At 33.1% G+C, this 25,549-nt stretch overlaps 2 protein-coding genes across 2 annotated transcripts; one reads left to right on the top strand and one right to left on the bottom strand.

Annotated features, from left to right (window-relative positions):
* The first annotated feature begins 5,853 nt into the window (after positions 1 to 5,853).
* LOC118061711 (protein DETOXIFICATION 41-like) lies at positions 5,854 to 8,813 on the top strand. Its single transcript, XM_073409365.1, has 8 exons — positions 5,854 to 6,202; positions 6,527 to 7,071; positions 7,168 to 7,254; positions 7,343 to 7,399; positions 7,568 to 7,806; positions 7,896 to 8,014; positions 8,193 to 8,279; positions 8,371 to 8,813. The coding sequence occupies exons 1-8, from the start codon at positions 5,894 to 5,896 to the stop codon at positions 8,440 to 8,442; spliced, it is 1,515 nt and encodes a 504-aa protein (XP_073265466.1). The 5' UTR covers positions 5,854 to 5,893; the 3' UTR covers positions 8,443 to 8,813.
* Positions 8,814 to 10,599: 1,786 nt separating this feature from the next.
* Positions 10,600 to 14,868, bottom strand: LOC118061712 (polyamine oxidase 2). Its single transcript, XM_035075248.2, has 9 exons — positions 14,334 to 14,868; positions 13,454 to 13,661; positions 13,264 to 13,377; positions 12,755 to 12,842; positions 12,390 to 12,475; positions 12,196 to 12,298; positions 11,938 to 12,035; positions 11,395 to 11,824; positions 10,600 to 11,263 (listed from the first exon to the last, which is right to left on the bottom strand). Exons 1-9 carry the CDS (start codon positions 14,374 to 14,376, stop codon positions 10,952 to 10,954), a joined length of 1,482 nt encoding a protein of 493 aa, XP_034931139.1. The 5' UTR covers positions 14,377 to 14,868; the 3' UTR covers positions 10,600 to 10,951.
* Positions 14,869 to 25,549: the final 10,681 nt, after the last annotated feature.

Genomic DNA, 25,549 nt, shown 5'->3' with positions numbered 1-25,549 from the left:
GAAATATTCCACTTTTACGGCCTTTTACCACAAAATAATCTATAAATAGCTCCAATGTTGCTGTTTCCATAACAAAATTTTCTCATGACACATGAAATCATACAGAATTTTTATTTTATTTATTATTATTTCATCTTCATTCCATGTGTTATCTATGCTGCTGTTTTCATATAAATTTTATTTTTGAATTAAGAGCAAAATAATCCTTATTATTAATTCAATTTATTTGCATATATATATATATATATATATATTTCAAATAATATTATTGGATTCAATTATGTAATTTAAAAATAAAAATTATAATAAATTATTAATTTAATAAAAAAACCTAACTTGAGCATGCCAAACTTGTAGCGCATTCTTGAGACTAGAATAACCTTGTACTAAATAAATTGAATAAAATTATGAAAGTTAACTTTTAAGCAAACTAAATGATGAAAAGTAAAACTGAAAAAATCAATTAAAAAAAAAACTCGAGTCAACCCGGGTTAAATCAACAAACCCATAACTCGTGATATGAGATTATAATAACCTCATATAAAGAAAAAAATCATGAAACTTAAGGCCTAATAATCTAATGTTGAAGAATAAAACTGGAAAAAAATCAATTTTTTTTTAAAAGGATTGAAGTTAAATTGGGCTAATCTTTAAAATTCATGACTCGAGTCATGAGACTAGAATTACCTTGTTGAAGGTAAATATGAAAAAAATCATGAAACAAAATTTCTAATCATTCAAAGTTAAAAAACAAAACAAATAGCAATCAAGAGAATGAGTACCATATCTAGTATAAAAAACTAAATTGAAAATTAAAATAAATCAATAAAATAAAAAATAGTAATAAAAATAATATGAATCAAATTTGATAGAAAATTATATGAAATAAAATGCCAAGGAATGAAACTAAAAAAAATCAAGAAAATAACAATAATAATAAAAAAACAATTAAAAGAATAAAAACCAAATTGGATACAAAAATTAAATAAAACAAAATATCAAGGAATGAAATTAAAAAAAAATCAACTTAAAAAAACATTAAAAGAAAAAAAATAACAAAAACAAAAGAATGAAACCAAAATTGATTCAAATACAAATTGAGAGGATACATTTAATTTTTTGAAGGGTTAAGGGTGACCCAAGGTGAGAAGAGAGAAGGGAGGGAAAGAAAAAAAAAATCCAACAAGAACCCAACCACTTCACCACCCTGCACACATGCATGACCACTGGACAAAGAACATTGTGAAGCTTCTAAAACCATTGTGGAAGGTGGTATTTAGCCTTCAAAAGACTCTCACATGCTGTCTAAATATGATAATGACAAATAAACATTATAGAAAAGATTGTATTACTCCTAATAAATAGTTAACTGATTTTATTTTATAATAGTAAAATAATCATTTCTCTATTCTAATCCACGTTAACGAATGCCCCAGTATATAATGAATGATCAATTGCTTTTTTTGAAAAAATTAATTAACCAAATTCTAAAATCTTTACTATTCTAGTTAGATACATGGATTCCTTAGCCATGGTTAAGGTCTCATCCTTTAAGGCTTCAAAATAAGTCATGAACTAAATCAACATTGGTTGAGCTCGAATGCAACAACATCTAACTCTGAGTTGGGTAGGGTACTTCAACGCCCAGCCACATGTTGGGCCCGAACATGACCGCATCCAACTCCATGTTGGACCTAGATGCGTTCACGCCCAGCTCCACGTTGGGCCCGAACGCAATCGAGTCCAACACCACATTGGACTTAGACGTATCCCCGCCAAGCCCCACGTTGGACTTGAATACGTCTGCGCCTCGTTTTCTCTTGGATTTCAGGCGTGAATTGAGCCCAACATTCCTCAGATCGGGTGTGAAACTAAATGATCACTTTACACTAAGCCTTCCATACCTCGAGCCTGAATTAATAATAATGATGCCCATCATAATCCTATTAAATACGAACAAGTCATCCATGCTTACATTAATTAGAAGTGATGGTAAAATCACTAAGATAATAATACCTTACTCATACAAAATTAGGTGATATAAAATAGAGGGAAAAAGGGAGGAGAATCCTCACCTTTATATCTTCTTCTCCAACCCTTTCTATACATTCATGAAAGCTCTTTAATATCTCAATTAATATTGTTCTTTACACAAATATTATTGGTACTAACTTGATCTTTGAAGGGCTCCCCATCAACACTTCCGGGAGACTTTGTGCACGCATTTATTTCAAAATAGTTGATATTCCACTAAAGGAAAATTTGCCTAAGAAAAAGCCTACATGGTCCTAAAGTGAAGATCATTGAATTCATCATAAATGATGTAAAGGGATTTTTATAAATAGTTTATCCCAGAACATTCCTTGTGATTTTTATAACCTTATCAATTTATATATATATATATATATATATATATATATAAAATTAATGTAGCACATTTAACGTTTATTTCCTTCACAGAAAAAAATAATAGAACAGCACGTGGTTTCTTGAGTAAGACATTTAGAGAGAGTTTATCCCGTGAAACAAGCCCATGATAATACACCTCATGCTCCTTGGTATTAACTATATAGCTAGCCCAAGTTACAGTCGGATTAAATTTTTTAACATAAAAAAAGGAATATTTAGCTCAGGATTTATTTATTTTTTGCGTTGTTATTAAATTTGGCACAGTGGATCAAAGAAAAAATCTGCTACATCAATGAGAAATTAAGCTAATTAAAGACATCAAGATGATTACATGCAAGCATCCAAGATTGTTCTTCAAAAGTAGAGTTAATTTAACTGGTCCACAAAAACCAGATTTCATGAATTGGAAGCACAATTATTAAACCCAGATCGGCCTAGCGAGTCGACTCGGGACCTGGTCGACCCGGTGGCTGGACCGGTCTGGGTTTAATAAAAAACCGGCTGTGGCAACGGCCTGGCCAAACCCGGACGAGACATGAGTTTTTTTTTCTTTAAATATGAGATTTGAAACCTATTAATATATATACTCTATGTTTCCAAGAAAAAAATCATGTTTTTTCAATGTGGGATAAAAGAACCTTTTGGTTTAAATACTTCAACTTAAAAGAATAACATAATATCTTTTCAATGTGGGATTTGAAGCACTTTCATATATATACTCTATATTCCCATGAAAAAAGTATGTTTTTTCAATGTGGGATTTGAAACCCATTAGTATATATACTCTATGTTCTCAAGAAAAAAATCATGTTTTTTCAGTGTAGGATAAAAAACCTTTTAGTTTAAATACTTCAAATAACATAGTATCTTTTCAATGTGGGATTTAAAGCCCTTTCATATATATACTCTATGCTCCCATGAAAAAAGTTATGTTTTTTCAATGTGGGATTTGAAACCCATTAATATATATACTCTATGTTCCAAATAAAAAACCTTTTAGTTTAAATACTTCAACTTAAAATGATAACATAGTATCTTTTCAATGTGGGATTTAAAGTACTTTTATATATATACTCCATGTTCCAAAAAAAATATTATGTTTTTTCAATATGGGATAAAAAAACTTTTTTAGTTTAAATACTTCAATTTAAAAGCTTAACATAATATCTTTTTAATATGGGATAAAAAAACTTTTTAAAATATTTTTAAAACTTCATTATTTATAATATGTATAATCTATATTTACATGGATTTTTTTTATATGAAATATTAAAATTTTAATTTTTTTTTAATTTTCCCGAGTTGACCCTGGTTAATCCATGAAATCCGGGACCCGGTTCCTTGACCAGATCAACCCCAGATCAGGTTTAATAAGATCAGGTTTAATAACTATGATTGCAAGTAGCAAATACATTCAACTGAGGAGCCAAAAAATGATGGGAAATTAATGAAGGACCTTACTTGTCTGAGCAAAAGCTTAAAGTGCAGAGCTACGAAGATATATGAAACCCCCAAACATAGCAGGATTGGAATCCTATGAAGCACATAGCCCTACAAAACGCACAAACCCTTCCTTATACGGGGGCGATATGATAGATGATTATGTGAAAAAAAGAGAGGAAAAACAACCCCAACACCCACTCAACAACGCAAACAACAAGGCAAATAATGATACCTGAAAAAACAACAATCTAATGCTTCAGTTAAAACTCGAAATTCATATCTTGAACCGGACCGTTCACCAAGCCAGTTCTAAAATATATGTTATTTACTCGATACTCTTTTTTAAGAAGAAAAATCTCGCTGGATGACATAAATTAATCTTGCATGCGTGTGGTATTAACCTATTAGGCAAGTCTTCCACCCACCTGAATCTGACTCCGTTGAAAAGCTTGAGATCATGCTACTGGATAGGGTTTCTTAAATGCTTATGTGCAAATTTTGCTCGTCTTTTCTTTCTAGCGTGGTGGGTTTAATGTGCTTGTATGCTTCAACGAAAGGGAACGGGCCACACCTTTCGTGGAAGAAAATCTCTCTCCAATTAACAAAATGGGAAGTTTAGGGTTGTTCTACCTTGTAAATTGTTACTAGTTTTAGTAGGAATCGAGGGTGGTGTAGAGAGTACGTCACCCAAGTCAATTAAAATGAGGAAGAGAAACGCTGAGAGGAAATGCTCCACAAAATAAAAGAGGAAGAACATGCTCGACTCTACTTCGTGTAGGTTGACGTGTTCTTCACCAAAAGAGCAAGTGCGTAAAGAGTGACCAAAGACGTTTTAGAATCTCCATTTTGGAAAACATATAGCAATTGCTCGTCCTTGTTATCTCTTTTTCAAGAGGAAGTAGAATGACGAGAAGGCCTCCATTGATGGGGTCGCCAACCAGTAAAATTTACCTTGACATGCGAAATGATGCCCAGAAATACAGTTAATTGCTCCTACTTGTATGCTAATTAAATCTAGGACCGTCAGGTGGTGAAGGGTTCATATATGAGATACTTCTGGCCTTAAAAGCTTATGTAGAATGAAGATTAGGTGCACGTGCTTCGACCAACCACGCCGCAGGTCCATGAAAAATCAGGTACATGCTTGAAATTAGTTAGCCGTAGCTACTCTTGAACAAGCATGTCTGCCTTCACTGTTAGAATGATCCTTAATTTATTTTCTACCTAATTATATAATTAAACCTGCTAGACATTTCAAACAAGCACCTAGCTACTAGAAGAGTAGCTACGGCTTTAACTGACAAACCCTTCTTCGACAAGCACCTAGCTAATAGTGCTCGCCGAAATAATTTTGTGATTCGACTCCGGTCTTACCGGATTATTTATTACTTTGACATTTTTGCATTTGAGAGAAAACATTAATTTTTTAATCGTGTCACTTGAACAAGCATTAAGAACAAGGTCTATGAAAGCTCCAGTTTCTCAAACATTAATAACTCCTAATCCAACATCTATAGCTTTCCCTTAATAATATAAAACATCTTTAGAAAACCAGTTCACAAGCCTCCCATACATCCCACCTGTTTATTCTATACAGCCACCTCATATGGTAGGTTTAACTAGAGAAAAAGATCTAAAGGAGAATCTTGCGGATAAAGCTTATGACAAATAGACAGAATTAGAAGAAAGAATGAAGGTAATTAAGAGGTCTAATCTATATGACCTGGTGAAAGCAGTCGAAATGTGTTTAGTGCGTTGTAATTCCAAAAGACTTTCGAATGCATGAATTTATCAAATACAAGGGAACACAATGCCCACTAAAAGGCATACTATAATAAAATGGCTTAGTATATGAGGCTCAAAAATCAGGTACCATGCTTGAAATGAGTGCTACTCTTCTACAATGTCGGCCTTCACTGCTACAATGATCCTTAATTTATCTTCTACCTAATTATATAATTAAACCTGCTAGACATTTATAAATGAACTGACAAACCCTTCTTCGACAAGCACCTAGCTAGTACTGCTCGCAGAAATAACCATGGGCGAAGAATCAGAGCATCAAACACCGCTACTAGAACTTGACTCTCATTCACGTATTCGAGATTTGTCTTCTGTTACAATAGAAGAATTCTTGGAGCACGGGCCTGTGGCTGTCCGATGGTGGCCACGTCTAGTTGCATGGGAATCAAGGCTCCTTTGGATCCTATCTGGCTCATCTATTATTGTTTCCGTGACCACCTTCATGCTTACTTTCGTGACCCTGATGTTTTCAGGGCATTTGGGTGCATTAGAGCTTGCCGGGGCATCAGCCAATGTAGGAATTCAGGGTCTTGCTTATGGCATAATGGTACGTCTTTATAATTTCTTTCCGGCAATTGCTTTTTTTCCTTGTTTCAGTAGGAGCCATAGCCACCGAGTTACAAAATGTTGGTAGTCTTATCCGATTTACAGGGTTTCAATTTGAGACCTTCAAATGAAAATCTCAAATCTAATCGTTGAAGTGTCCCTTTGAACCTACTGATTGTTTCTGTCGCTTGGACGTTAGTTTCTTATCCTGCTGAATTAACTAAGAACAAATTAAAAGCTTGATTGCTACTTTTAATTTGTTCTACAAGCTGTTATCATACTTTATAATCTTCTAACCTTGTGATTATTTGATAATAAACAACAGCTGGGCATGGCCAGTGCGGTGCAAACTGTCTGCGGCCAAGCATATGGAGCCAAAAAGTACTCATCAATGGGCATCATTTGCCAAAGAGCAATTATTTTGCAACTAGGAGCAGCTTTCCTCCTCACATTCCTATATTGGTTTTCAGGGCCAGTTCTGCGGGCTATTGGGCAAACAGAGAGCATAGCTGAGCAGGGCGAAATTTTCGCTCGTTGCCTGATACCTCAGCTATATGCACTTGCATTAAGCTGCCCTATGCAGAGGTTTCTCCAAGCTCAGAACATAGTAAACCCTCTAGCATACATGTCTGTTGCGGTGTTCCTAGTCCACATTCTTCTCTCATGGATTGTTGTTTATGTACTGCAATATGGTCTCTTGGGAGCAGCTCTAACACTGAGCTTCTCTTGGTGGTTGTTCGTCATCTTAAATGGACTTTACATTGTCCTGAGCCCTTCTTGCAAGGAAACCTGGACTGGCTTATCTGGCAGTGCTTTCACAGGAATTTGGCCTTATTTTAAGCTTACAGTCTCGTCTGCTGTCATGCTTTGGTATGAAAAAGACTTACAACACTTATTCATGGTTTTGTACCAAGTTCTACAATCTGATTATTATTTAATATTTTATACTTTAAATTAATAATGCAGTTTGGAGATATGGTACAGCCAAGGACTGGTACTTGTAGCAGGACTCCTCGCTGATCCAACAGTATCACTAGACTCCATTTCTATATGGTACGCCAAAAGCTAGCATCTCCATTTCCCACTAGCACAATGCCATTGTTTTTTTCCAGGTTCTAACTTGAATTTGAAACATCCCCAGCATGAACTACTTGAACTGGGACATGCAATTCATGCTAGGCCTGAGCGCATCTACCAGGTTTGCCAAGAACTTAAACACTTGGATTGTCATCTAATCAAGGGATATTATCAGGCAGCTGAACCTATTTATTTTGTTTTCATTACCTTGAGCCCCTTCTCGGTATTAAATACGAAGAAAATACATATTATCATATCTATACCGATGAATCTTTGTGTTGAATCGCAGCGTTCGAGTAGGTAATGAACTAGGGGCAGGTCATCCGAAGGTAGCGAAATTGTCAGTGATGGTGGTGAATGGCACTAGCATTGTAATTAGTATAGTTTTCAGCGCAATAGTTTTGATTTTCCGAGTTGGATTAAGCAAACTCTTTACAACCGATTATGAGGTTATAGAGGCAGTTTCTGATTTGACTCCCCTGCTTGCCATCTCTGTTTTCTTAAATGGTATTCAGCCTATACTGTCAGGTCAGAAAGCTACATTTTACACATCAAGTTCACTTAGAGGCTATAACTACAAGATCTAGCAGAGTAATCATTTCCTTGTTGAGTTTCAGGTGTGGCCATTGGGAGTGGATGGCAAGCTACTGTAGCTTATGTCAACCTGACCACTTATTATGTAATTGGTCTCCCAATTGGATGTGTCCTTGGGTTCAAAACCAGCTTAGGAGTTGCTGTAAGTTTATCTTCCACGCGTAGCTTCTTACTGCAACTTTTTTGTTCTCTGTATTGATTTGAGCGTGGGAACTTCTGGTTAAAAGAGAGAGAGGGCAGTGGTCTGCCAAGTCCGGTGCTTGATTTTCCTGTTGCTGATAGAAGAGAATTCAGATGAACCAATATTAACTTTCTTTCAGGGGATCTGGTGGGGGATGATCGCTGGAGTTCTCTTGCAAACAGTAACTTTAATTATTCTTACTGCGAGAACAAATTGGGATATTGAGGTAACTTAATCCACCTTGTGTCTCTTGCCTTCTTTCTATCTTGGATAGAATTGGGATTCGTTGCCATCATTGTTAAAAAATGCGTTTACAGGTTCAGAAAGCAGCTGAACGTTTGAAGAAATCAGCAAATGAAGATTTCTCTGGCTTGGTGGAGGCCATCTAAGGACATTTCAATCGATTCCCACCTTTTCTATTTTGTTTTACAGTTCTTCTATTTTGTTTAGAGTTCCTCCTGGAGATGAATTTAATTCCAATAATAAATTGTGTAGCTTTAAATTCCCTAGAGAGTTTTTGCTTTGAATTCTAAATAGAATTCATTTGTTAGAGTAATTTGACATTAAAAATATCCTTAACAACAATGATTGCGATGTGGATTTTAGCCTGCAAATGCTTCACTGCACAATTTAGCCTCGAATTGCACAAATATAATGTAACTATTGGTTTGCTTGGAGTCTGCATGCTCTCTACTCATTAGGGTTTACTTTTGAGTTCCTTGTGGAAGATGGATACTGGAATCAAATCCATGGGCTCCTTTCATTTTGTAGTCATCATGCTAGAGGTCGGCTTGTTTTTTTGTTCAAGAGGGTTTTTTTTTTTTTTTTCCATGGAAATATTCCACTTTTACGGCCTTTTACCACAAAATAATATATAAATAGCTCCAATGTTGCTGTTTCCATAACAAAAATTTCTCATGACACATGAAATCATACAGTAATTTTTTTTCTTATCTCAACTTATCTAGTTATAGGTCAATCGTGAATGATCGAAAGCCAGAGAGGAAGAGAGATTGATAGGACGCAGGATTGGCAGGAAAATGTATCAAATATGGTCGGAGACAGATCCAAATGAATAGGAAATCAATAGCAAAGCAAAAGAAACAGCCCTTGAAAATTGAAGAGGCAACTAAGAAAAAATACATTGGATACTGCATCAGATGCTTAATCATGGAACAAAATTGAAGAAGCAACTAAGAAACTTACTCTGAAACACTAAAATCAGTAATCAAAAAACGGAATCAAAATGGAAATTTGAAAAATTCACCTAGCTATTGATCTTGTTTGCAAGTCTCGTCAACTGAACACCGCCTCTATCTAAACTATATACAGAATTTCCACCATTAATTTACCACTTGGACTGTTTGAGCTAGTTAGCTAGGAAGCGAAGTTTCTTCTTGTTTAATTGAACGGCGCGCGCATCCAGAACTTGTGTTTTTTACGGGAAAGAGAGACTTTGAGATGAAGGGGATGACTGGTTATGTGGTAGCTGTAGATCGATCATCAGGAAGAGAGAGAGAGTGTCGCTGAAGTGGACTGTAGACGGGAAAAATAGATAGAAACACCGCAATGGTTGCTGTCAGCAGCAGAGATAGGGGCAAAAAGGGAAACAAAATATGGTTTCCATTCTTCCACGTCGTCAAGCAACAAACGCAAAGAAAAAACATTGTAGAACATTTTCTGAAGGTTAAAAAAGGAAGGACGTACCTCTACGTAAATGAGGGCGATTACTCTTGCCTTTTAAATTGGTCGGCAGAGAAAGAACATGTCCCTTGCCATTCTCTCTCTGTTTTCCATTTACTGTCTGTGCGTAGAGCTGATTTTTTCTAACTAAATTCTTTACATCTTAACATTGAATTTCCATCATCCTCAAGTGGAACCAAATCCATTGTTGTTTTCCACGTCAAAAGGGAGCCCGGATTTCTATAAAAGCACATCACTTTTCAATAAAGTTTTGGTGGATTGACTAGAATCATTGTCTCGAGCACGATTCCTCGTCTTCAAGTTTTTTTCCTTAATAATATATCTGCCCAAAACATTTTTTATACAACTAAATCGTTCGAGAATATTGCAACTCTTTCATGAATAGCCAAAAAGACCTTAGAAAATGGATTGTTGAAGTGAGCAACGCCGAGTTGGCCACTCACTCTGATGCAAGCAATACACCTTCTTTTTTTTTGGCAACATGCATCCTCTTCGATTACATGCCTTCAAGTCAGTGCTTGTTTAAAATCAAAATTGCACATATAATGAAGGTTATTGGACACGGTTGCTAAGGAATAATTAGGTACGATTGACGTTATTGTCCACGAGGAGTGCAATCTCATGATATTGCTTTCCCTGCCCTCTTTACACCATAGCCACGTCCGCCACTCAAAGAGGGCACGGCAGTATCTGTCTTCCCCTCACCAGGGACTTCGAAAGAACGAAGACAAAATCTATACATGACATTATCTTGTAAATAACAACAAATGGCGGAGTAAAAACAGGTGAAAAGAGTTACGAACCTACAAGTGGACAGACATCCATGGAACGAGGGAGGGAGATAGAGATAAAGCCAACTCTTTTATTTAAATAATTATGCGAACTTAGTGCCTTCCCACCAAGAAAGTGGGAAGAACATGATACAGCATTCTCGTACAGATAACTTACACAAGGCAGGTGCCACTCAACAACAGGGCTAGACTAGACTCTTTATTTTTTTGTGCTTGCCCAATAACAGTATGTATACATCGAAGGGGGCGACAGGCCAATCAAACCAATCAAGGATGACAGATTAATTTTCCACGACATTTCTCGAACAGCTCAATCGAAACAGTGATGACATGTTAGCCAGTTCCCGTGTTAACACATCTACATCTGAATTATCGCATCCACGAAAGCGGGGCAGCAAAAGAGTTACATTCGTGAGATCAAGAGCGGGACAGACACTGGCGCCTCCTCGGTACCCATGACTGGCTGAAACAAGTCCAACTCTCCATAACGCTCCAGAACACGCATCCTGCAATCTTCTGCGGCCATCAATCCAGTTGAGAATGCACCATGCACTGACCCTGGGTAGCTCACACTTGTTGCCTCACCTGCAAAGAATATGTTATCTACAGGGATCCTCAGCCTCTCATACAGTTCATGGGGTTTGCCTACTGTATCATAGCTATAGGAACCAAGTGAGTTGATATCTGAGCCCCACCGAGAAACAAGATACTGAATCTGCATAATTTTTGAAAAATTAACATCATGTCATGAGTTCCATAGCAAGCCCAAGGAAGCTAGTTCAAATGCTCAAGAAAATTTCATGACTTCAATGAAAAACAAGCGCAAGTTCATGGAACTCAGATTACCGGTGCAGAAGCATCAGGAAGGATCTTCTTGAGTTGCATAAAAGCAAAATTAGCAGCAGCTTCATCAGACATTTTCTCAATGTCTCTGGCAAGCTTCCCAGCAGGCATATAAACAAGGACAGGGTGGCCAGTTGCCTTGTGAAGATTCAGGAAGTAGCTGCATCCATAAGATGTCTCTGCAACCACACCCAAGAACTCTACTTTTGGCCAGAACACCTGTTCGAAGTTCAACACAATCTTATTCTCAATTCCCACTCCAAGGTCCTTGATGGCTTCTTCCTTCCAGTCTGGAAGTTTTGGTTCAAACGTTATGGTCTTAGATTTCAGCACGCCAAGAGGAATGGCAACAACAGCAGCATCGGCCATAAATGTTCTTCCATCTTCCACTGTTACCTTTACTCCATTATAATGCCTCGCTATTTTTGTCACCCTTAAAAATAACAGCGATGAATTGTAATTGCTAGACATAAACAAGTGGGTGTGTTGAACTCATATGCGTGTACAAGCTCAAGCATAACATAGGAAAAGCAAGAAATAACATACCTGTGGCCCAAGCGGATGTCAAGGCCTTTGGCAAGAGTGTTAATGACAGGAAGGTAGCCCCTGACCATAAGCCCATGCCCACCAGGGAGCAGTTCTTCCTACAAAAGATGATGCAAATACTAGTGTGTCAAGACATGATAAGGGTAAACTCTACTACCAGCAAATAAAAGATCATTTCTAATTCTAGCCTGGAAAGCAAATGCTAGTGAAGATGCTTGGGATTCTGAATAATGACATTGTCAATAAGTGAAAACTTACCTGATCCCAGCCTTTAAGTGATATTGTCTCAGAATCAGCAGCAAACCATCCTTCCATTCTGCATAAATACCACTGAAGCACCTTGTGGGCAAGACCCTCCAACCTGTACATCAAAATCAACTTTATTAAACCAAAATTTTTTGTTCAGCAAACATGCAATTTACTATTCCAATATGTTATTATGAGAATATGACCTTAAATCTGGTCGTCTTTCAAAAACAATTGAGAAAGCACGGAGTATAGACATGTCTTCATTGTTTTCAAGTCTTACTTTATCTGTCTGCATTCAAGAAGAGGAACAGCAACTCAGAAACGCCCATGAAACAAACAGAACGGGCTTGTGTTGAAGCGACGGAAATATTTTCACAGTCGCAAAGAAAACCATCCTCTTCAAGGTTTCTATGCTAGAAAAACCTCCAAAGATCAATTAAGAAAACTCAAGATACAATAGGCTTCAGTCAGAGAAAAAGATTGATTAAGCTAACAAAATCTTGTGATATAATACTAGGAAGTGTAAAAAAAAAGAGGTATACAGAAAAAGAAAAGAAAGAATGCGTGCCTCCTTTAAAATGTTCTCAAATGCTTCGCCAACTTTGGTGACCAATTCTTGTGGAACTTGGTTCCCATCCATATCATAGAGTGCATAGCTGCACAGAAAAGATAAAACTTAGAAGGGAAAAAAAATCAACACGGTATTCAAAGTAGTGGCAAAGAGAAAACTTGAGGAAAATGTTACTATAAATTGAGAAGATGCCCAAAAAGAAAAAAACAATACAAGCAAAGTTTGAAACTCAACCCAACCATTGACTGCTATTAATAGGACACAGCCACACACAAAAACCTCTACTAGCAGATGGCAACTTGGGAGATACATAACATCTAAATTATCTTTCTGCATCACAAACTTTAAAGAGAAAAAGAAATCATGATTCAAGACTAAATGATGCTCTAGAATCGGGATCATGCATGCTGTTATAATTCATGAAAGGAACTTTAGAAACATCCTACACAACAAATGCAAAATAAAAGCAACAAATACATGTTTAAATCAGTCAATCAATCGATTACCTTTCAAGATCATGGTCATACAAGACGGAGTTATCACCACTAGTACGGTACAAGGGCAGTCCTAACCTCCCAATCAATGGTGCCAAAGGATTCTCTTTGCACACCCCATGCAACCTGGAACCACAATCATTCCCATTATTTAATTTCTGAATACTAAAATTAATAAAAAAAAAAATTAAAAAATTATTACCATGATGCACCAAGGTCGACAGGAAAACCAAAAGAGAAATCAGTATGAACACGACCACCAAGCCTGTCTCTTGATTCTAACAAGACAACCTCGATTGAAGCATCATGCAAAGCATGTGCTGCCGCCACTCCGGCAATTCCACCGCCTATCACTATAACTGACGGTGATCTTGTTGCTTGCCCCGTACCCTCATTTGAATAACATAGACCTGTTCCCATTACATTACATTAATCCCAAAAAGACAAAAATTAGTCACTAATTAATCATTCCTCCCATCTTAATAGTACTTAAACATTGCTACAGTAATAGGTAAAGCTAATTAATTAGCAAGAAAAGGGTAAAGATTAATTAAAAAAAATTAAAACAATTCATTAAAATAACATTTAAAAAAAAATTATTTCTAACGTAAACACAATTAAAAAAAGAACACTGTATAACCACAGTACCAGCACCAAACAACACTTGAGTGATGGAAATGTGGTGAAATTATTTTTGAAAGTTTTTTTTATTTGTAAATTTATTAAAATAATATATTTTTATGTTTTAAATTATAACATCAAAATAATTTAAATAAAATTTTTAAAAAATAATTTAAAGAATTAAATTTTAATGAAAAATAGATTAACGTTTCATAACAAACAGCCCTAAATCATTCATCCCAAAACACATGCAAATGCAGAACAAAACACGTGCACTGCTTTAAATGTGGGACCCACAGGGTTACTGTGCTGTCACTTTCGAAAATTAGGGCCACAGAAAAAAATATTGAAAAGGATGAGAAAAATACTGGCACCGACAAATTTTAGCTAACCATAATAAAAAAAAGAAAAGAAAAGAAAGAAAGAATAGAATTATGAAGGTTAAAAAAGGAAGGACGAACCTCTACGTAACTGAGGGCGATTACTCTTCAATCCCGAAACCATGATCGTTAAAAGATGATGATGATGATGGGGGAGTGGAATTAAAATCAGAATTAATGGGATTCAAAATGAAAAAAATAAGATTATTACTTATAAGGGGTTGTGATAATAAAGGTTCAGTGGATTTGTTTTGGAATTTAAAAAGAGAAGGAGATGATTGAGGTGAATAATGGAGAATAAATATCAAAAGACACGTTATGAAATGGTTGGAATTGGTCGACGCGAAATAATAACCCAGCTTTCCCAACCAGCTCATGCAGAATCCCTTTGCCGATTATACCCCTCTTCCGATTCTCTGCCTTTCTTGCAGAACTTCGATCGACAGAAATTGAGGGAGATTTTCGAAACCTAATCTTATTATTCTGTCATGAACAGATCGAGAAAGCCAAAGGGGAAGATGATTAGAGAGAGAAGGTGAAACTTCTAGAGAGAGGGGGGGGGATGCTTTCTAGAGAGAGGAGAGGGGTTTGTTTGGTTTGTGTTATGGTTGAGATTCGGGGGGTTTGGATTTCAGACTTTATAGACTTGTGTATGCCAGCTACCCCAGGCCTTGATACGCGCTAGTGTATAAGAAGAAAGCTAATCGCTAATAATATAGCGACACGTGTTTTTAATTGATCAAATCGGGCAGTTATGCTCTGCAGTTGCCATATTGGAAGGGTTAAAACGAGAAAGGAGTGATTGCTTTACTGTGCAGTAAAAAAGGCAAACAGAGGAATTATTATTATTATTAGGTTTGATGACGTGTGACGTGTCACTTCGATTTTGGAAAAAGGAAAACATCTTTTATTGCTTTTCTGTCACTGTATACTCTTTTTTTTCTTCGGTTTGAAAAATGAAATGAAAGGGTACGTATCGGATAAGCACACCTGTTGCTCGTTTCGTTGTAGCGCACGATAGTGACCGTCTTTCTTACATTTATAAATTTGGGCCAAACCTTACTGTTTTTTTTTTTTTTTAATGTAGTGTAGGATATTTTAAAAAAATATTTTTTTAATTAATAATATATAAAAATATTTTTTTAATTAATAATATATAAAAATATTTTTTTAGTTTTCTTTTTATTTTTTTAACATTAATGCATTCAAATTATTATATATAAAAATACATCAATTTAATATTTTTTAAAATAAAAAATAATTTAAAAATAAGTTCAAATAAATAAACACTTGAATACAAAGTACCATATATTAATCTACTTTACAGGTTCAAGCTAATTATTCAAGTTGAAAATCGTTTTCTAAAAAAGATTTTTCCTGATTAATAATTTAATTTAATTTATTGTTTGAATCTTAATTAGATTTTGAAAATACCATCCATACAGGTGTTTGATAGAAAACATTTAATTGTTTTAGCCTCATGTTTTGTATTATCTTGGAATTTCAAGGATATTTTTTTAGTGTAATAACAATTATTTTTTAAAATAATTTTTAATAAAAAATTAGGGTCTTGTCTTGAATCGACTCTTAATTGGAATTTTAAAGCTATGATAATAACTTTTAAATATCTTAATTTTAAAATTTTAAAATTAAAAGATTTATACAGTGATATTTTATAAGTAAAATAAATATTATTTCTAAAGACATATTTTCTATACATATTTTTTATATATATAAATTCACTTTAAAATTATTTTAAAAACATATATTTTTATCTATTCAATTGAATATATTTTTATTTTTATTATTTTTATCATTTATGTAACGTGACAGTTACAAAACACTACATAAAAATTGTTACATATTATAATTCATGTATTGAAAAAAAATTCTCAACAAAAAATTCTTCCAAAATTGTTTTCATGAACTCATTAATATTATAATAATTATTATATTAAAAAATTAAACCATATTAATGTTTTACTACAGAGCAGCACTCGGTGACTTGTATCCAAGATTACTTTGGATTTTAATAATATTTTTTTTATCTTTGTTGGAAAGTTCACTCATTTTGATTTATTTTTTATTAAATATTCACGTCGTAGAATAATATTTTTGCCATTTTTAAAACATGTTAATTGAGCCTGTAAATTTTTGAGCGTTTGAATTATTTCTGATCCGGCCCAAAATGGGGCCCTATCCAGTTCTGGGCCACGGATCGGTCAAAAATACTCACCGAGGCCCTTATGAGTTGGACCATAGTTTTCCAAAAGTACCGAACATAAGTTACATATTATAATTCATGTATTGAAAAAAAAATTCTCAACAAAAAATTCTTCCAAATTTTTTTTCATGAACTCATTAATATTATAATAATAATTATATTAAAAAATTAAATCATATTAATGTTTTACTATAGAGCAGCACTCGGTGACTTGTATCCAAGATCACTTTGGATTTTAATAATATTTTTTTAATCTAATTTTTGGTGATATGACTTATTTTCAATCATATCATCTCATTTCGTGGTTGTTGGAAAGTTAACTTATTTTGATTTATTTTTTATTAAATATTCACGTTGTAGAATAACATTTTTGCCATTTTTAAAACATGTTAATTGAGCCTGTAAATTTTTGAGCGTTTGAATTATTTCTGACCCGGCCCACAACGGGCCCCTGCCCAGTGCTGGACCAAGGATCGGTTAAAAATACACACCGAGGCCCTTACGAGTTGGACCAGTTTTCCAAAAGTATCGAGCATAAGCACGCGTGTGTGTCCATATAGACCTATCCAAATCCATGCTCAATTGGGCTCAAGCGTTAATTTGAAGATGGCCGAAGTCCGAGACCAAATATAGATTATTTGTCTCACCAGGATGATAAGGGAGTCGCTCTCCTCTCTACCCCGGAGGAGAAACGTTAGTTTGGACTGTAGGCTCAGGATCTTGAATGCGTCCATGCTACAGTCATATGAAACTTCATAGATTTTAGTTTATTGTAAATTTGTAACTGTGAATCTCACTCTTGCTGAATATTAAAATTAGCTCTTTCACTACTAGAAAATCAATAAATACAAATAAAAATATCGAGAAATATTTTTATTGGTAAATTACCAATAAATTTTACCGATAAAAATATTTACTTGGTATTTAACGAAGAAATTATAATGAGAAAAAAATAATTAAAATAAAGTAAAAAAAACAATGGCGTGCCATTTTTACCGACGGAATAAATTCCATCGGTAAATTCATTGGTAAACTATAAACAATGTTTATCATGTCAATTATAAAGGGAATCACCAATAGAAAATTCCGTCGATATTTTCTAAAGAGCTCTGGAACTATTCACTTTTTAATTACACTGTTAATTACTGTTTTTTATAGATAAAATCACTGAAGGAATAATTAAAAATATTTGGTGATTTCTAAAAAAAAAAAATTGATTAAATTAGAAATTTAAATTAAATATTTTAGATGGAATCACCGACGGAATAATTAAAAATATTAATATTTAATTATTCATCAATAAAACTATTGATAAAACATCCTAATAAAAAACCCAGACTCCATAATTTCACAACAGATGGGGCTCATTTCTTCTTCTTCTTCTTCTTCTTCCCCGTATGTAAAAAACATCAATATCATTTCTTTCTCTTCTCTTCTCTCCTCAACTCTTTCTCTTCTCCTCCATGTTTAGGTATGTATTCTTCTCCTTTATTCTTTTTTCTTCTCATTTTTTTTTAATTATATATACTTTACGATATTGTTTTTCTCTTCTTAGCTTCACTTGCGACCACATTAAAGTAAGATTTTTTTTCTTTTTTTTCCGTGTTTTTTTTTCACTACATTTGTTTTTTTATATTTTATTTTTAATTGTTTTTGTTCTTAATAATTGTATAAATATTGTTGTAGGATTTTTTTCATATGATTTTCTTCTTCTTTTTTCCATGTGTCTTGAGTATTATAGAGTGTCGATTTATATTAATTTAATTATTTTATAATTTTGTAAAATGGATTTTGTAAAAAATATTAAATAATTACCGACGGAATTACATACGGTATTTTTTCAATGAAAATACCAACAGAATGGAGAGGATAATTGTTTTTTGTGTGCTTTTTCCGTTAGTAAATCCATCAGTAATAATTTTTTTTTTTTAATTACTAACAGATTTATTGATGAAAAACAAATTATCAATAAAAGATTCATCAACGGAACATTTTCATCGATAATTTTAATCGATAATTTTATTGGTAAATTAATTATCAATAAAATAATAATACAAATACCATCAGAAAATTTCATATAGGAGGGTGTGCCGGATAATCAAGCTTATAGAATGATCAGTGGAATCAAGCGTCAAGTAAAGACTAAAGTCCACTCTTAACAGGGGACAAAGGCCCAGCACACAAAGACTTCTTAGTGCAAACTCTTGGCCAGCCACTTCCCACTAAAATCAACCCCCAGGCTGTCCTCTTCAGGAGGGGTGGAACTATAGACCACACCACGCTGCAAGTCAGCTGTTGTCGGGTGATCTTGATTGTATCTTTCTCACGGGAGTTTGGTGGTTATGGAGACATAGTATACGATGACAGTTGTAAGGGTCATCACTGGCTGTTGAGACAAATCTTTCAGCTAGCCAAGGATTGTCGCGTTGCTTGGAATGATATAGAGGTTAATTGCATGCAAAGAAATAACTTCAATATCAAGACAGCGACCAGATCTGGGCTTTGTTAAACTGAATGTGGACGACAACTCTTTGGGAAATTCCGGTCAAATAGGTTTCAGGGGACTTATCAGGGACTGTGATGGAAACTAGGTGGCTGCGTTTACAGGGTTTTCAAGTTATGGCCCTAACTTACTTCTAGAGCTTCTTGCTTTGAAACATGGTTCGATGATTGCTTGGGATTGGGGTTACAGACAAGTCCTCTGCAATTCAGATTCTATGGATACTGTGCGTTTGGTTCTTGAAGGCAACATTGAATTTCATCATTTTGGAGCAATTTTCATGGACATTAAAGTCCTCTGCAATTTCCATTTTGTCATACTCCGAGAGAAGGCAATTCCTGTGCAGTTTTCTAACCAAGCTAGGAGCGGAGGAGAGCAGATCTGAGTTTCATATCTGGGATTATCCCTCTCCGAGGATTGTCCCTCTTCTTCTCGCAAGCTCTATGGGCATCAATCACCGCAGAGGCGATTAGTTTGTTCTTTTTCTTTCCATTGTACTGAAAAAACACGCTGGTAATCAAAATAATAATTGAGTGTATGTTTTAGGTATTGATTAATATACTCTTAAATACAATTGTTTTTTTATGTTTTTCTCGGGTTAATTATATGCCTTTTCCTTTACCTTTTTTGGATTTTTTAAATTTTAACAATGGGCCCTTAAGCATGGACTTTATTGTAATAGGCCACTTAAGTTTACGGTAGAGTTTTGATTTAGACTTTTTTAGTTTACTGTAAATAAATTTTAAATGTATTTTTTTAAAAATTCAACATATTCACATACAAATTTTAAATTTTATTGCAAGATCTCTTATCAACATATTTGTGAATTAAATAAATTCATTTTATCGTTATCAGAAAATCCATTCATAGGACCTCCAATTTTGTTTTCTTTAAGGACTTGTTTTCTTCCGTATTTTACAATAACATGCACCATTTTTTATTTTATTTTTACAATCACTCCCACTATTGTTATCAATCCAAACGCAAACTAAAGAACCTATAAAATCCTCTTCACATCTGTTTTTCAATTCGAACTCAAAATCATGGCTTTAAATTGAACAAGATTTATTAGTAATTTTTAAACAATTTCTTGTTGGTTTAAGCTTATTTTAATGACAACCCCAGCTCTAGAAGGTATAATGATAGATTTGGGCCTAAGTCAAATGCTTAGACCTAATGCCAAGTTTGGGCCCAAACAACACACCTAGGCCCAGTGCCAAGACTAGCACCTAACACTTTTTAAGTGATGTTGTGTGGCTTGAGTCTAGTCTTTTGAGTCGAGATTTATTGTTTTGACCTAACACTTGTTTTCCTAGAAATTTTTACTAACCGAGATTTTTTAGCCTTAATCCTATTTCATCTATATCCCTATATGTATAAAAGTCTCTCATGACCTATTATATTTTTTTCTTATTAATACTAGTGTTAGGAATATTTGTCATTTATTAATGTTTGTATAAGAGGTATTTATCCATCATTAATGTATGTGTAATGAATATTTATGCATCATTAATGTTACCAGAACGAAATGACTTTCCAACCCTTAAATTCAAGCAAAAAGACAAAGTCCATGAGGCATAAATATCATTTAAACCACTTAGATAAATGATTCATAATTTTTTTATTTTCATTATATACACATAACACCATGTTCTTAAAGAGCAATTGTTTCGTATCAAAACAAAAACAAACAATCTTTTTCATATTTATTGCTTTCTCTTTGCAAAGATACCAACTTAAGCATTTAATAGTCCCAAAATCCACCAAATGAGGATTGTCTTGCAAGTATTAAGATTCCTACATCAAACTACCACCTTTCTTAGTTACGGAGAATGGATCAAATAGCAAGAAAACTTGTTTAAGCCCATTATCCAACCATAAAAAACCCTATTCCTAAACTTTTTTTGATTTTGAAACATCATCAATTGACATTGTCTAAGAAAAATTAATAATAAAAAAGCCATAATTTCGAACATTTTTTTCTTATATTTCTAAGACATTCGATAATAAACAATCAAGATACACCTAAATTTATCACTATTCACCAAGACACTAGATTGAAATAATAAAATGATTATTTTTTAAAAACAAAATCATTTAATTAGCTATTGGATGAACTTCACAAGAGAGTCTATTTATCATTATCATATTAACCAATAACATATCGGTCTTTTTACATTTTAGATGCATAGTGAAATGATTTAAATACCCTTAAAAGTACAAAAAAAAAAAAAAAAACCCTAGAATCCATGGGCTTTTCAATCTTTTCTCGCTTTGATTGCATAGTGAAATGACTATCCTTAAAAGCAAAAAATTAAAATTAACATCCATGAGATTTTTTGTATTTTCATCATAGTTGAAAAAATATGATGATTTTTTTAGTTTTTTCATCATAGTTTTTTTAGTTATTTTCAATTTGAACGAGGGACAATTGATTCTTCTAACAAATATAAATATAATTGAAAAAATAAAAGTTGTTGACATGTGCATAGGAAGTGCTAATGAATGGGAGGCACCCTCTTTCTTTAGGAGAAGCATGCGGCGCCTCTTGAAGATCAAACACTTCCTACTGCAATGACATTGAAAACATCATGTCGTTCTCTTTTGATGACCAGGTGCGTGTGCATTATGGAGCAGTGGTTGAGCTCCAATTAACTTTTTTTTCTTTTCCTTTCTCTTTTCTCTCTCCTTGTTTTGGATTTCACGCCAACCCTTTCAAAAATAAAATGCGTCATGTCAATTTATATTTGTATTAATTTTGATCATTATTCTTTTTATTGATATTTGTTTCACTTTTAATGCCTTTTGAAGTTGATTTTTCTTCAATTTTGTCCATTAATATTTTATTTCATTTATTTTTTATATCCAATTTGATCTTTATTTTTTTTATTTCTATTTTTTTATCCTTTTCTTGATTTATTTTAACTTCATCCCTCATTATTTTATTTTATTTTATTTCTATATTCATTTTTGTCTTCATTCTTTTGATTTCTATTTTTTAATCATTTTCTTGACTTGTTTTATTTTTCAATTTAGTAACTTATTATTTTATTTCATTTAGTTTTTATACCATATTTAATCTTTATTATTTTAATTGTTATTTGTTTTATTTTGGATGACTAGGACTTTTGGTTCATGATTTTTTCATGTTTGCTTTATATAAGGCAATCTGAGTCTCATGATTTGGGTTACGAGTTTCAAAGATTAACTCGATTTAACTTCGGTTTTTTTAGATTCTTTTTATTTATTTTTTCAATTTTATCCTCTGATATTAGGTTATTAGACCTTGAATTTCATGATTTTTTTTACTTTCTTTTCTATAAGGTTATCTGAAACTCATATCCCAGGTCGTGGGTTAATCAAGTTAACCCGGATTAACTTGAGTTTTTTATATGTTTTTTTATTGATTTTTTTTTAATTTCTACATTTATCATATAGTTTGTTTGAGAGTTGACCTCTATTATTTTATTCAATTTCTTATGTGTGGGGTTATCGCGGTCTTACAATGAGGCCGTGATTTTATCATGTTGACTCAAGTTAGATCTTTTAGTTTTTTTCTATTTTGTTCTTCAATATTTGTTTTATTGGTAATTGAGTTTCAAATATTTTTTATTTTTCTCTTTATAAGGGTATTCTATTTTCATTGAATTTTTATTTTGTTATTAAATAAGATAATTAAAATATTTTTAAAATATTCAGAGAGTATTTTTCATCATATTTACGATAGTTTTATCAATTTATTATGCAAAGACAAAATCGATCGTATCTACGAATGAGTGCTGAACACCTATATCATCCGTACTTATTCTTCAAAAGTCAAAACTTTTCACCATGTCGGGATTATTACTACACACGTGCTTTTAATTCGGCTTCTACTTTCCTTCAAGTAGAGTGACTTTGCTTAAAGTAATCGCAAAAGTTAAACAACATTTTAAAGTTATTTGTCTTAAAGAAAGGTTTAGTAATTAATCATAAGAGATTAAGACATCATTTTAGATGGTTGAATTATGCAATCAACATTTCCTTTTGGCGTGCGTAAGGACGAATACAGTCGAGGAGTGTCTCTTACCAGCTCGGTTGCTCCAAGTGGGCTGGGCAATTCGGGTTCGAGGGCTATGAAGTTTTTAAACATGACCAAAAATAGTGTGCAACTAGATCATTTACCCCACTATGCTATGGTTAAGATAATTTTTTTTAATTAAAAAAATATTCATAGCATTGTTAATGTATTTTTTTTTTAAAAAAATTAAATTATATATAAATTGATTTGATATAATCCATTAACTTGACAAATTTAAAAATAATATGGATAGCAGAGAAAAAAAAACATAGTTTGACTAAATTTGTTTTCAAGATAAACTTATATTAGATAGACTCGGATAAACCCATATTAACATATAAAATCCACGATCCTGGTCATGAGATCGTAATAATCTCATAAAAAAAACATATTGAAACTCAATTCTAAATCAACTCAATGTTAAATAATAAAATTAAAAAAAAAATTAATTAAAAAAGATTAAAAAAAATCCGAGTTAAGCCTATTAAACTTAGATTATGAGGCCGATAAAAACCCAATAGAAATAAAATTAAAATAAATAATGAAACTTTATTTTCAATAAATCCAACATTAAATGATTAAATTAAAACAAAAAAAACTTAAGTAAACCCGGTTTAACCAGTCAAACTTTTTACTCAAAAACTTAAAAAAAAAAAAAAAAATTATAAAATTTATTTCTCATAAAACCAAATGACGAAGAATGCAATAAAAAAATAATTATGATAAAGAATTTTATAAAAATTGAATCAATTGAATTAACTCATAAAACTATAAATCGAATTATAAAATTAAAATAATTTTATAAAAGATAAAGTAAAATAAATTATAAAATTTAACTTCTAATAAATTTAATATTAAATAATAAAATAATAATAATAATAAAATAAATTAAGAGTTTGGTGAGGAGGGGAGTAGCGGCTTCCCCTCCTCAATAATTCCCTGTTAATTCCGACTTGCATTTTTTTAAAAACTCGGCTACAAAACACTAGGCAAGTTTGCAAAGGCCGATAGGACCAAAATAGTACATCAATCATTTTCAACCTGTCAACATCAAGAAGAAGATAGGGAGCAGATATATAAAATAAAATAAAGGAGTCCACACCATCATCTTTGAATGGCTTCCATATATTAACGCCTTGTATGGTTACATCTTCTGGTGGATCCCACTAGCTCCCCCCACCCTCCCTCTCCCTCTCCCTCTCTAAGTGTATGGAATCACAACTTGCATGGGGAAATTATTTGATTTCAAAAGCATAACATGTTTGGACACAGAAATCCAGTATCCTTTGTAACTCCAAGAAAGAACAGATGAAAAGGTTGTAAGAAGGTAGGATGATGCTGAGTGAGAATCTCCATGGAAAAGGATTACAGTGGTGATGATCGATCGATGCTGGCTCTCCGAGTGCACGTCCAGCTCGGAGAAAGTGAAGAGAACATCTTCGTATATGCAGTGACATCCTTTTTGTTAAAAGAACAAAAAAGATTAAAAAACTAGTACCTATCCATTAATTTCAAAGAAAAAATGATCCTTCGATTACTCTGGCTAGATGGAATTAATATGATCATAGTTTGGTGTTCTAGTATTTCACTATTGTCTTTATGACTTCTATGAATACTTAGCAGCAGTAAGATCTCTTAATATTATTCTCAATGAATTTTAAAATATTTTTTAATTGAGAAAAAACTTAATCATCACATAAATTGGAATATTTACTGAATGGAACGAAGACCCTATGGGATGTAATTACACATGATAACAACTAATTCAAAATATTAGTAAACGTTAAAGGAAAAAAAAACAAGAAGTTTTTCGAAATATTAATTCTATTTTTTCTCATAAAATATTTTAAAAATAAAGGTAATTTGTAATGAATATAAATCTAAACTTTGATTGTGTTGTAGTTTGTGATTCATAGATATATATGCCGGAGTTGAATAACAACATTTGCCTCTCTAGGATTTATTTCATGCTTTGTTGTCAGGAATGAATAAAAAGTTGAGAGGTGCGGGGGCAATATTGTGCTCACGGTATAGTAAAGTGATATTAAAAAAAATTATTAATATTACTTTTTGGATAGTTAGGATTCATTGGATGATTTAGTATTTTTGGGTGATTTAGGATCTATTATAAACACAAACTATGTAATTCTATTTTGATATAGTGAAAAATAAAAGTTTATTATTTATGTGGATGAAGGTACATTATCGAACCATATGTTTTTCTTGAATTATTGCAATATTCATCAATAACCACTGACCACATGTTTTTCCTGAATTCTTTTTTATTGCAATATTCATCAATAACAGCTAACCACATGTTCAAGTTTTTTTCACAACAAATTGCATCCATTTTCAATCTTTTTTTCTTTCTTTCCCTAACTTAATTTTCTTCAAATTCTAAAACCCATCTTACAATACGTCCTCCTCCATACTCTATGTGCATCACATGCGTCCAATAAGATTGACAAGAAAAGAGAGGCGTAAAATTCTTGTAATAAAGACGAGTCCCCACA

The sequence above is a fragment of the Populus alba genome, chromosome 5 (genome assembly GCF_005239225.2).
Source record: "Populus alba chromosome 5, ASM523922v2, whole genome shotgun sequence".
In the NCBI taxonomy this organism is placed as follows: Eukaryota; Viridiplantae; Streptophyta; class Magnoliopsida; order Malpighiales; family Salicaceae; genus Populus; species Populus alba.
This window is presented reverse-complemented; position numbering and strand designations above follow the sequence as displayed.

Coding starts and splice junctions, on each gene's coding strand:
- LOC118061712 (XM_035075248.2), bottom strand. CDS start 14,376: ATGGTTTCGGGATTGAAGAGTAATCGCCCTCAGTTACGTAGAG. Junction 13,378..13,453: donor GTCGACCTTGGTGCATCATG/GTAATAATTTTT, acceptor TTGTGGTTCCAG/GTTGCATGGGGTGTGCAAAG. Junction 12,476..12,754: donor TTGAGAACATTTTAAAGGAG/GCACGCATTCTT, acceptor TCTTGAATGCAG/ACAGATAAAGTAAGACTTGA.
- LOC118061711 (XM_073409365.1), top strand. CDS start 5,894: ATGGGCGAAGAATCAGAGCATCAAACACCGCTACTAGAACTTGACTCT. Junction 7,400..7,567: donor GGCCTGAGCGCATCTACCAG/GTTTGCCAAGAA, acceptor GTTGAATCGCAG/CGTTCGAGTAGGTAATGAAC. Junction 7,807..7,895: donor TATTCAGCCTATACTGTCAG/GTCAGAAAGCTA, acceptor GTTGAGTTTCAG/GTGTGGCCATTGGGAGTGGA.